At 33.2% G+C, this 13,449-nt stretch overlaps 1 protein-coding gene across 1 annotated transcript; it reads left to right on the top strand.

Moving 5' to 3' along the window:
• Positions 1-5,440: 5,440 nt before the first annotated feature.
• Positions 5,441-12,904, top strand: LOC146734459 (glycine receptor subunit alpha-1-like). The gene is made up of 8 exons (XM_085507460.1): positions 5,441-5,558; positions 8,222-8,289; positions 8,938-9,161; positions 9,313-9,395; positions 11,335-11,487; positions 11,957-12,186; positions 12,312-12,473; positions 12,674-12,904. The coding sequence occupies exons 1-8, from the start codon at positions 5,441-5,443 to the stop codon at positions 12,902-12,904; spliced, it is 1,269 nt and encodes a 422-aa protein (XP_085363586.1).
• Positions 12,905-13,449: the final 545 nt, after the last annotated feature.

Genomic DNA, 13,449 nt, shown 5'->3' with positions numbered 1-13,449 from the left:
TCATCACTTAAATAATTTTAGCATTTGTTAATCTTTTAATCCTCTGTCTGGCAAAAAGAGTCGACTATATTGATGTGTTCACTCTCAAAACAATGTTCAAAGTAGAAGTTTGTTTTAACTAAAACAAGTAATACATGTATGTAAAATTAAAATGCTTAAACACAATTGATCATAGTGTGATTACGTTTTAGTAGTACTACCATTTATTACCAGCATATTGATTTGTTATTTTGAAATGCGCTAATATCAACCAAACCATTCTCACCACAGGGGTATCAGTAGTCATTTCAAAAATCTGTCATTCAATAATTCATACAAAGATTAAATTACAGCAAGTTTATAAAAACAAACATTTTTTTGTGAAAACGTGATCACAACATACTTCTTCTGAGAATAGAATAACCTTATTACCAAAAAAACAGTCTAACCTGTTTTCGGTGAGCTGTCAAATGTCTGGTCAGCGTCTACTATTATTTATCTCGTACATATTTTTAAAATGTCGTATTTCCCATTAGTTGTCATAAACGTTTTAGTTATTTTAAATTTCGCTAATGACAACTTTGTTGATAACATGGTAACAACATGATACACTCTTCCGTTGTGTTATTTCCGTATGCAGCTTAAATTGATTTTAAAAATAGTAAGCGAGGTCGATACAATTATTCCGGGACCAAGGCAGTGAATTACCAGGATAACCAGATCCAGTATATCTTTGCAGCCTTACTTTTGAAACCTCTTCACACCAAGCACGAAACATGAAGAAATATTGTTTCAGTTTACTACTACCTGTAAATGGCTAACTGGCTTGTACCAAGAAATTTACCTTTAGCATCGAGTAATCAATATTTTTTGTACTCATGCGCAGTTCAGGATGACACTAATTTGTTAAATGTACAAAACAATGAGGCGACTTAATTTGTATAGAAATTATTGTAGTAATACATTCATTGCATTACATACATGCAATTATTATACATCTGTAACCGTAGCGCCATAAGTTACAACGTGCCGTAATTTTGCGGTATTTTAGGGGTATCCTACTATATTAGAAAATGTGAATTCTAAATATGGACTGATTACGCGCGTAAACATCCTCTCATAATAAAAACCACCAGGGTTCGACCGTACTGCACAAAAGAAGTTCCCTGATTCTGTTCTAAACTTTTGGGATTTTGGAACTCCCATGATGTATCCTTGGAAGGAAAAGATGTAAAATGATAAGGATACAAGACATGCAAACTTAATTACCCGCGTTAGCGTCCTCTAATAATAAAAACAAACAGTTGACACAAGAGTACCAACCCAGATTAAATATGATAATATATACCGTCCATCAACGTTTTCAGTGCCAAAGACAACTTTTATCGTGTTTCATTTAAGAAAGCCCGCTTGTATTTTTTCACATTTTTGTTAAGGAGACAAACTTATCAAAGGCAAGTTAGAAGAATAGGTAAACATTTCCACTGGAAAATATTGCAATATTGTTTTTTACAGTCGTACAGCTGATTTGATTTATTCGTATGGCAAAATTAAAAGCAACAAAGATAGCTGTACATTTTTTTCAAATGTTCTAATTGTTTTGCGAGAAAGTGTGCATATATTTTAAAAATAATAATAATAATAATAATAATAGTTTATTTTCTCTTTACTATTAGAAGCATGTAGCACATTTACGTGCCGATAGACACTTTCCTATGTTTGTATGTAACGAACGAGTTCACGCACTTATTAATTTCCACATGTCACAGACCATCGTTGATCAAAGTGCTACGCTTAAGAAAACTTACACTGACAATGAAAAAACAAAAAGCGATAGATGTAGTCCAGAAAAAGATTGTAGACATTACTATTTGCGCTTTTTGATTATTAATCCTTATTGAGTAGTCCGTTTTCGCTTCCTGGTATTATTGCTTAAGATCTTGGTTGTTTTCAGTTACAAATTCTTTTTATGACGCCCTGTGCAACGGGTGACTTACTTGAGAAAACTAAAAATCGTGAACAAGTGTCACTGACATACATTTTAGCAAATAATCCATGACATATTTCTTAGTCTCAAAACTGCATTCCAGTGATTTTTGTCCCATCTTGTAAATAATTTACAAACAACAGGTCTTCTCAACCACTTAATTCATGCCAAAAATCGGCATTCCAAAACTCCAAATCTCCAAAATAAAGAAAAAATAAAATCCACAGGTTGGCTCCCATCGAATTTTAACATTAACTAGTATACTATCCGATGATAAGTGAAATGAATGCGTTCTAAGATTATTGTATTGTATTGATTATTGTAAATTATGAAGATTCATTACATCTAGTCATCTATCATATATTGACCAGTTTAGTCTTTCAGTTTATTCAGTTTGACTGACACTCTCTCCGTGATATATATTTACATTCAAACAGTAGACATGAATGAGATAACAGCATAATTACAACTACTTAAAAGAATGTCCTTTCTGTACACACTAACCATGAACACGTTTGCGATATAATACCTCGCCAATTCACTGAATTGTGGTACCAAATGCATAACACAATTTTTTTTTTTTTTTTTTTTTTTTTTTTTTTACATCAAAGCTATATCATTTGTGTTAAAACTTAATCTGAAATTATTTTTCTTGAACAATACTATACATTTTGTTTTCAGTTTTAAAAAGCAGAAACATCTACAATTGATTAATTAATATCAGTAGAATAACGGTAAAGGCTTGGATGACATACTTAAGCTGCCTATAAGACAAGCAAGATTCAAAAGACAATCTGTATAAACAGGTGATTTAAATGTTGCATCAAATATATACCATGTTAGAATTGTAACACAATTGTATCATCATGCTGTTCTCGGCACTCGTCAACAACATTCAATTTCTTTAGTGCATTCCTGTAGTAAATACCTTTCATATTAAAGTGGAGATTCTGGGGGGTAGTTTAAAGTGTCGCGTACAACAGCTACATAACGAAGAGCGAATATATAGTAAACCTAGAAAGCGCCATCAACTGTGTACCAAGCACTGATCGAAACATATGTTAGCAATTCAGAGCATAGTTGCCCATTGTGTGATTGCCGTCTAACATCCTGAGTTTAATATATTCTGTAGGTTATATCTCAGAAAGGTGAGTACGAATAAGTATCCTAACATGTTACTAATTACATCAATTCTCTGACTGTATCGTGTCTGACTATTTGTCACTAACGTATTTAAGTGATTGTGCTAAATTACATGCCATTACGCATAGACGGTGGTGTTGGCAACAGAACATACGGTATGTTACGTTGTTGCGTTAATTACGAATGCTATATCAATAACATGCCATACGTTGGTATACGAGTGATCATGTTTTAATTCGCTGTGATAGTGTCCCAGTAATTTAACATTGGTCGTGTATGTATACTTATTCGCTTTAAGAAACACATCCTTGTGAAGCAAAGAAGATGAATGTCACAATGAATATTAATATCATTTTTATTTTTTTCATAAAGACACGTACAAGTCTTGAGAGTGCGTTATACCTTACCTCAGTATGACATTTTTACGTGCTGCAATTATAATGATACTGTTCAGGTAAGACGTAAGGCCAACAAACATTTATATTGCACGTTTCTTGTCCAACAATCACTTGACATATAACACATGTGATAGAATGTCATCTTTACGAGAACCGTCTAGACATTACATTAAATTATTCAGTTTTATTCTGCACATTATTTCTGTGTACATGACTGCCTAATGTTCACTGATAAGAATTGTTACCATGTATAGACACATACGTTTGTAGAATGTATTAGTTATCAGCCTATAAAATATTCAACTATGTCGTTTTCATCGTAGCATTTAACACTTTACGACAGACGACAATTTGATGATATTGTCTGGAAAAAATAACCATGCGGAGAACTGATAAAATAAAGAAGAATTGAATGCATTGTAGCATTTTATTATTCGTCTGTCATTGTATTCCCATCAGTGACAGCGTGATCTGGCTGTGTTTCAGCGAATCGCCTTCGCATACTCTGAACATTGGCACTGTGGCAGTCAGTGGCAGTAAACATAATCCAACCAAACAGAGTGAAATTTGTAAATGGGGAGTAGATCAAAAGCAAAACATTTGAGATGGTATTTCTTTGCTAGATAGTGTTGACACTATTGACAAATGTTATCGTACAAATGAATGGCATTTAAGACTGATGAAAATGTATCGTTAATCTTTTCAATTATCTGGCAACCAATTGTCATTGAAAAACATTCCATAGAAACGCTATGTAGATCTCAACTATTAATTCCTACGTATCCCCTAAATGTGATTCCGTAGAAACCATATCCACACTATTTCCGAAATTTCCGTTTCTATGGTAACTTACCAATATCTGTACCAGAATTTGAAGTAATATGTTAAAGTTATGTAAGATGATAGAAACAAATTTTGTTTTGTTTAAATCGAGAACGTTTGTATAGATAGTATCGAATAAATTATGTTTGTTTATAAATGTAAACTAGAGTAATATAGTACACACATATTGTAAAGGTAAAAACAGAATAATAACAAATTGTTGTTGCTGGTAGAAGATCCATGGTTACATTTGAAATATTTTCTGAAATGAAATGAATATTTCTATTTGTGTTCGTCTTTGTTTGTGGCTGCTATTTCTATTTATATTGTATATTGCTGTACTGCAATTGACTTTTTTCAAATTGAATGCACTGAGCATTACTCGTGAATTATTTATGTTCACGTCTGTGACAAACGACATAGCTTAAATATATTTTACGATTTGAGTTTTAGTGTGCACGCAATTGAGCATTCTTCGTAAAACCAGGTTCAGTCTAAACTCAGCAACCCACTTTAACACTGTGTTGTGAAACGTGCCATTTACTTTCTAAAAGATGTAAAGATTGGTACATTTCCCGTTAACTAATGTTTCGGTGTGTTATGACGACCCTGGACTAACGTCTCCGTAATTTCCTGCAGTAATTATGAAAGCTTAATTTGATAAAATTATTTTTAGTTTTAACGTAACAAATGCACACACAAAACAAAGTCTCGTGTATCAGAGAGGTAAATGAAAAATTCTCGTAGATCATCCTAAATATATCAAATTATATTTACACTTATATTGCCAAACGTATAACTTAATATTATTGTTGTTATACCAGCAATAAACAAAATACAAGCACTATGTTTATTGTGTACACGCACGGTTACAGACCTGCGACCCTGTTATCGATATGAATATAGTAGTTTGAAATAAAATCAATACCGCTTTGTGAATTGAAACGACAAACACTCACATGAATGATCTTCTTATTGCCGCCACAATACTGCATAGTTGTGTTTCGTCTAGGTCCTGCACATTCCTTTTCGCTTCATATTTTCGTTATCCAAATATAAATTAAAATGTTGTTGACGTCAATGCTTTGTTTTACATAGTCACATGACACGGATGGATGATGATGTCGCATCACCAGTGGCGATGGACTCCGCAAAGGAACTGGAAATAACGAATTCGAGTAACGTGTTAGGAGGTGACTATGATAAAAAATTCAGACCGAATTTTCACGGTAAGTTTAAATCGTTCAGTTGATTTTCTTTTGTATTTGCCACCTCATATGTGTTACATGCGAATGTCATGTGTTGACATCAATGGGAACATTAACGTCTACATTTAGTATACATTAAATATTCATTACCTTTTTCTCCAAAAAGGTTAATATACAACTGCATGTAGTCATCAGACTACAGTTATTATTTACACCTTATATTCCAAGAACAATCATGACAATTGGGCAGCTGAGTCGAGACATGTATATAAGACACAGTTTGATAGGTCGAAAAAACTTGTCAACAAGCAAGCTGTTTTGCCAAACTGTTAGATGTTAAGATGGGGTAGCCAATCAGGGTCAATCTTGAAAGTAGCTAAGCATTGACTTCGTTTTATATATAAAAAAAACACTGAATAAACAGATGAGCAACATGAACTACATGTCGATATTTCGTATACAATAATATTCTGAAATTATACTAGCCATATTAAACACAAGGTAACCAATGTATTTCGTTCTACTTAAGAGAGTAATCTTTCTCAAAATGTATTGTTGTAACATTGGCGTAGAAAATATATCTGTATCACAGTGGAACGATATAATGCATATGTATATGTTTTGATCCAGTCATTAACTTAAATGCTCTCGTAAATCTACACAACAAAATGCAGGTAGCATAGTTCTAATTTTGTATCTGCTCACATCAATTGGAAGTTATAGTCAATCGTAAGAAATGAAATAAAATAAATTGAAATGAAATAATTCCATTTATTGTTTTTCATCATTTAAAACACTGACACAAACAATGATGGTCACACTATTCAGCGAAATATATCGATCTATTGTTAATTAGCATAATAGTCTATCGTGTTTACGTGCAGTCACATCTCAATAAAACGTACTTTGTTTCAGGAACATAGCAAAGTATGCTCTGATGCATGTAAATAGTCCAACGCTTATGTGTATGAGTTATGAGGAATGCTTTGCCAATATTGTTTAAATAACGACTTATTATTGTAAAACTCGTGTTCTATTGTCGTTCAAATGCACGTATGCGTCGGATGGGACCCAATACAGTATAATGTCCATGTTCATCTAAATAAAAAAATATCTACAATTTCAATTTCATGATTTTCATATTTTAAAGTAGTAAATACACTCAATAACTGATCACTTGTTACATATATTTGTTTGTAAGTTTTGCGTTTAGTTTACTATCATGATGTTGCCTGGCTGGACGTTGGCCGGGGTAAGGTACTGGACGAGTTGAATTTGTGATATGAAACTTTATTAGTGATTTACCTTTTGTGATCATCACATATTCAATAAACCAGTAGACTCAGTGAATCAATGAATACAAGCGTATTGCGTTTATATATAATATAAATTAAGCGTTGTGTTGAGCGTTATAAATGTCATATGTGGTGTGTACTATTCATGATCTAGGATTTAACTATGTGAATGAGTTTATTTCTGGTTGGGAGTTAAGCAGAGCATTTCGAAAAGTCACGTGTTCAGATCAAGTGTCCTCATGTCCAATCTTTAAAAAATACTCCATTGACGCCAGAAATTGATATGTTGATGCAACGGATGAGTAGCCAATCAATCTCAGACTGGTAACATATTGATGGACAGAACACAGTTGTAACAGAGAAATTGTACTGCTTAAATAACGAATTTCAGAAATTCATGCTCACAAACCCGCTTTCTTACAGTCAGCATCCACGCTTAATGAAAAACATAATAACATATAATAATAGGAAAATAAAGTTATATAATATAACAGATATAATTATCATAATGTATGTTGTATAATAAAGGTAAACAGACAAAGTATCAGTAATTTTTTTATGTCCCTTAGCAATTAATCGACCAAATAAAACATATGTACAAGCACAGTCAGACATTTTCTCATTCAAATGTTAGTTAATTATATCGTACAAACACAATTTTTCATTACGATTATGGCCTAAAATAGTATAATTTAGGTATCAGTTAAAGGCCGTAATAAACATCTCAAACATATGGCATTGTATAGTTCTCACACACTAACAATAAAAATATTTTAAATGTATATGTACTGGTATTAATATAATAATACTGGTACTGGTATACATAGAAAAACTGTAGCTTTATTTGCTGCAACACTGGTTACGACCAAGGACAGATGGTTGCATTGCATGTTCTTGAAATATGAATACTCGTGTTTCTGTTTTTCACAATAAACAATTAAATACCTAGTCTTATAGATTTTAGTAATATGTAATATTAATAAGTAATATGGTAGCATAGAACAAAGTCATGTTATCAATGATCGTGTCGGTAATATATATTATCTTTGTTAGAGTTATAATGAAGTCATACATTTACAGAATGGCGTGGTAACGGCTATCAGGTGTTTGGTTTAATGAGGCACTGAATCCACATCATAATTCAAGTTCCCTGTCACGAGAAGCAGGGAGTTAATTCAAAATTTATTCTGATTCTTGCTCAACGTTTATATATATTAAAAATATTGTGGGAGGATAATATGACTAATTAGACTATTATTTTGTCCGTTGCTTTCTTAACCAATGCTATTGAGTGCTACTACTGTTGATTTAGTCGTTGATTGATTCCAGTTAATGTACGTGATGCGATTTGTGAGAAAAAATAATACAATACTTACATTTTACACCCAGGAGCAGCAGTTATTGTAACAACTAGCGTGCATATTAATAGCTTCCACGCAACAGCAGGAACGGAAATGGTGAGTAAATATGATATACTAATAAGGAATTCTAAAATATCTCGATCATTACATCTTATAATAAGTGTCAATTACAGTCGACACACAGTGCGACAAGTACACACACTACATACATTGCCACTTGTCACCTGCGCACGCATGGGAATTGCGTCCCAAGCGACGATAACAACACACGCTAAATACGCGAAGACTCATGGGTAGACGCTTGTTTGTAAACAATGGTACGCTATGGCCATCTGACGCATGCGCAGGTGACGACTTACCAGCTTACCATATCTAAATATATCAGATATTTGGGACTACGCATGACATTGATGATTTATGTCAAATTAATAATTACGAGCCAGTGTGCGACATACCAGCGCATGGGTAGATCTGTTTTTTTGTTCTAACCTTAATACAAAAACAGGTCGGCGTATTATATTTTTATTTAATTACAATACCTACGATGATTTTGATTCAGACAATCACATATGCAATCGGAGTATTTTCGCAAAGACTGTCATGAACACTTTCTGAATGACTGAGAGTGTAAGGCGAAATGAAAATTGGAATACAACTATGGGACGTTCTTACTGTGTCTGAATCATCTGGAAGAAACGGTTACAAACATGTTCATATAAGCATTTTTTTATGGTTATCCTTTAGGATTATACCGTTAAATTATTTCTTCGTACACGATGGAACGATCCACGACTACGGTACCATGATGCCGCTAATCACATTCTGACATTTCATTCGGATGGAGTTAGAGAAGTCTGGATACCACCACTCTTTTTCCCAGATGAGAAGTCTGGACACTTTCATAAACTGACAACAGAGAATATACTTTTACGTATTTATCCTGATGGAACTGTTCTACACAGCGCAAGGTATGGCTGTCCTATTCTCAAAGTTTGAATGTACCTCATCTTGAGTGAGTTAATTAACATAGTACAATAAATACACATATATATGTGAGATGAAAAACACACAAAAAATGACCACCATACTGCCTCTCAAATGTTATATTTATTTTTACAGGTTCACTATAACATTAAGCTGTATGATGCGACTAGAGCGTTATCCAATGGATGAACAGGAATGCAAAATGGAGATTGAAAGTTGTATGTAATACTCTTATTAGTATATATATATATATATATATATATATATATATATGTGAATGTCTGATACGAACTGATGATACATTGGTTCAGGTAACACCATTGAGTGAAGACATGCAAAGTAGCATCAACATCAATGCACAGTAGTAATAAATATTGAGGGCTAAATTAGATATGAATATGCAAATAAGGAAATATGAAAACAATAATGATGAACATTTATTGTAACAATAATCCTAATTACAGTTGACAACTGCATCACAATGCAAATATCAACAAGAACTTACATCGACAAGTGAGAGTTTCTTGGTATGTTGATTTAAGGTAGCGGGACTATTATTTGCATACTTGTTTTCCTCTTCTAATTGGGACCAAACGACTACAAATAGACCCAGAAAAGTACATTTTTTTGAAATCGCCAGACTTCAAGCTTTTCAAAGGTGTGTTTGTCATGCCCGTATCTGTAAAAAAATATTTGTAAAAAAATAATTACGCTTTTAATCTGGTGATAAGAAGTTTTGTTTTCACTTTTTATAGTTGTTCAATAGTCTGGTAAATTGAATGTGTCTGGACAGTTTTTTTCAAGTAATGCGTTTTGAAAATTAGTGTCCTGAATTTTAATTTCTGTTTTAGTCGCATTGACCCCAACTCAAACCACAACATATTGGTAAATAATCCATAAAATAGTTTGTCTGGACACATTCGAGTTCCTCTCATTGTCACCTTAAAGCTGATTTGATGTTAATCCTACGACAATAAGTATACGTTATTTTTTGTTAAAAACCTTGTATTTTGAAAAACATAAACTCCTAGAAAACGTCGATGAAGTCACAGCAAAGATGTTTAAGCTTGTTTATCTGCACAAGCGATTTGTTTTCCCATCAAGGTCTGTTTTAACATATATAGGGGCATCCAAATGTGTAAGGCTATTGGAAACCAAAAAAATAAAGGAATGGGATAGCTATAGTTTGATAACATGACATGAGATGAAAACACTACAATCAATGATTTATTTCAGTGGCTGCGTGACCTTGTGTCTGACACATTCATATGGAAATGACTAATCTGTGAAATAAACAGGGGCGGAGACAAACCATTCAAATGTTTGGAAACACTCATTGTGTGTCGGATAGCTACTGATAACACATCCTAACATTGCTTTGTCTTGAGTTAATCTTTGAAACTTATAGGCACACAAATTAAACCTGTGTTGTTGATTTTAGAAAACACTACTGAAGCTGCCTTGCTTCCCTTCAGAAAATCTACATTTTAACCAACTTACATGACATTCTAGGTTACATTGACTTTGTCAGATGAAAGTTTATAGTGCATTTCATCAATTAATGAATAAATGTGAAAATCGGAATTTTCAACACAAATAATAGTCTCGCTACCTTAATGTCTACCTAATATAGATAATGTCAACACACTTATAAAATGGCATGTGCGTGTCTAAGTAATCACCTTCAACTGTGCAATCTAAAACCACAATTGGACTGGATTATAGACAACTATTGAATATTGTATTACAGTCTAAATGTCTCCACAATAAAGAGTAATTTATGAGATCTGGTATATATCAAAGTCCAGAGATATTGGTCTGTTACAGTTTACAGTTTCATACAGCTTGCAGCATTTTAAACTACTACAACATTTGCTTGTTTGAAAATCTCTGTAAAATTATTGAAAGTATGGAATCAATAACCTAGACAGTGATAAACGTTACAGAGTTAAACTGTGTTGTATCTCGCAAAGTATTTCAGGGCTGAAACGCACACATCAAAAATATTAAATCTGAAGTGATTACGCGAGTTTCTAAACAGACTGGCATATAAAATCATGCATAACTAAATTCAAAATGCTTTGTAATACAGTCGCTGCTTTAGTTTGGTACGTATATTTTAAGACATTATAGCATTTGATATGTTTTCTTGTAAAGTTGCTTACACAACTGATGACGTGATTCTGCAATGGGCAGCAGAAGACGATGATCTTGAAGCCTTTGCAGTCCCACAAGGGATTTCATTACCACAATTTGAGTTTGTTGATGCAACAATAGTCAGACAGCTAATCACAAGGAACTACACTACAGGTAGGTGATACATTTTTCCAATGCATATTAGTGTTTATTTTATGTCTTGATTCCTGGTATTTGTTATGTTGTTGCTCAATTCTTTGCAGAACCAAATGTATTAAGTAATTCGGATATTATATCTTGTAAAAATTATTAATGTTGTAGTATATATATGCCACATAATCTATAAACAAATATTTCATTACATACTGTTGTAATAACCAGATTGGGCTTTGGTCCAGAATTTAACCCAAACATTGCTGCTTGCAGTTTTATTTGATATATTGTGATTGTGTCATTGTGTGTAAACGTGATGTAATTCAATTACTGCGTGTACAATAGGTACAATGATTACCTATTGGTAAACCCAATTTGGCTACAAAATCTAATTTTCTCTCACAAACGTCACATCTAGAACTACAATAAAAACAACATGCAATATCTGCCACCTGTCTGGGGATGCTGATGACATGTAATATTGTTATAGGTAGTTTCTCACACCTTACTGCGACATTCAGATTACAAAGACAGAAAGAGATGTTTATATTGTCAAATTACCTTCCGAGCTTACTGATTGTCGTGTTGTCATGGTTTTCGTTTTGGATCAACCCGAACTCTGAACCAGCTCGTGTTTCACTCGTGATGACTGCCTTGTTGACGTTGTGTACACAGATGAATGGAATTCAGGGAACGATGCCAAAAATAGCACATCTGAAGGTAAAATGTGGTAGACTAATCTCCAGTTTTCATGCGAATCCACGTATTGTATATTATATACATATATATTGCGTCATGGAAATATCAATAATGTTGAGATATAAATATCTTATCTTCTGTTTCAGGCAATCGACGTGTGGATGTCAGCATGTCTTGTTTTTGTATTCGCTGCTTTAGTAGAATACGCTGCGGTTAACTACATTAGTTTACGGATAAAAAGGCAAAGTCGACGAAGACAAACATTATCTGAAATGGTCAATTCCTTTAAAGAAAAACAAAGTAATGTTGTAAGTGTGTGTAGTAGACAGTGTTTCTATATGAGCTGGTCAGTGACCATGACTATGTTTGTTTATAGATGTTATGTTTACCCATTATCGAGATTCACTTCCAAGCGGAAGCTAATCATACTTTATGAGATCTTAGCAAATATATTTCACTCCGTCAATTACTTTTGACATATATCTATATTACTATATATTCAATGTAGGCCCACACTGGAAGTAGAAATGAACAAGAACAACTGCATCCTGCTGGATCTTCGCTTAGAGGAGCTGACAACACAACCACTGAGTTATATTATGGCTTTAACAGAAGCTGCCCGTTTGCGTTCGAATTAAGTCCTGAGCAAATTGATTACTACAGTCGAATCATATTTCCAGTCACATTTATGGTATTTAATGTGTTTTATTGGCCAACCTATTTGCATTGGGTACAATGATGGAGGGTCACAGTGTGTATTAGAAGTCATTGTGAGTTCAGATTAACAATGGCAGTAGGCAATTTATTGTCTGAAATATTTATTGGCCACAACATAAGCGTATTGACGCCATCAGTAGATTTTAATACATACTGTAAATGTAATAGTGGAGACTTCAATATCAGTGTTAAAATATGAATAATTCAAAGAATGAACACCTCATTAATAGTCTCTCATGCTTCAGTTTGAAAAAGATTACCACAACAACACCAACTAGCAATACAGAACAAGTCAAACAAATACCACGGAAAATATGACTACTATCCACGTTTGCATAGTAACTCGACTTTCACATCATTTAATATTATATTCTCTTTTTACCTCTTCTACTATTACATACTGTCACTGTCACGATGTCAGTATATAAAGCGACTGAACATTTTAATAAAACGTTCTTGAAAATATGATATAGATATAAACCATTGGATAACAATTGGTAAACAAATTTTAACTCAACACCGACATTTTGGCAAGATGGTGAAAGCAATTTTGCTGATATAAAAGTG

This window comes from Saccoglossus kowalevskii, chromosome 14 (assembly GCF_978046115.1).
Source record: "Saccoglossus kowalevskii chromosome 14, keSacKowa6.1, whole genome shotgun sequence".
NCBI classification, from domain to species: Eukaryota; Metazoa; Hemichordata; class Enteropneusta; family Harrimaniidae; genus Saccoglossus; species Saccoglossus kowalevskii.
This window is presented reverse-complemented; position numbering and strand designations above follow the sequence as displayed.

Coding starts and splice junctions, on each gene's coding strand:
- LOC146734459 (XM_085507460.1), top strand. CDS start 5,441: ATGGATGATGATGTCGCATCACCAGTGGCGATGGACTCCGCAAAGGAA. Junction 5,559..8,221: donor ATTCAGACCGAATTTTCACG/GTAAGTTTAAAT, acceptor TTTTACACCCAG/GAGCAGCAGTTATTGTAACA. Junction 9,396..11,334: donor CAAAATGGAGATTGAAAGTT/GTATGTAATACT, acceptor TTTCTTGTAAAG/TTGCTTACACAACTGATGAC.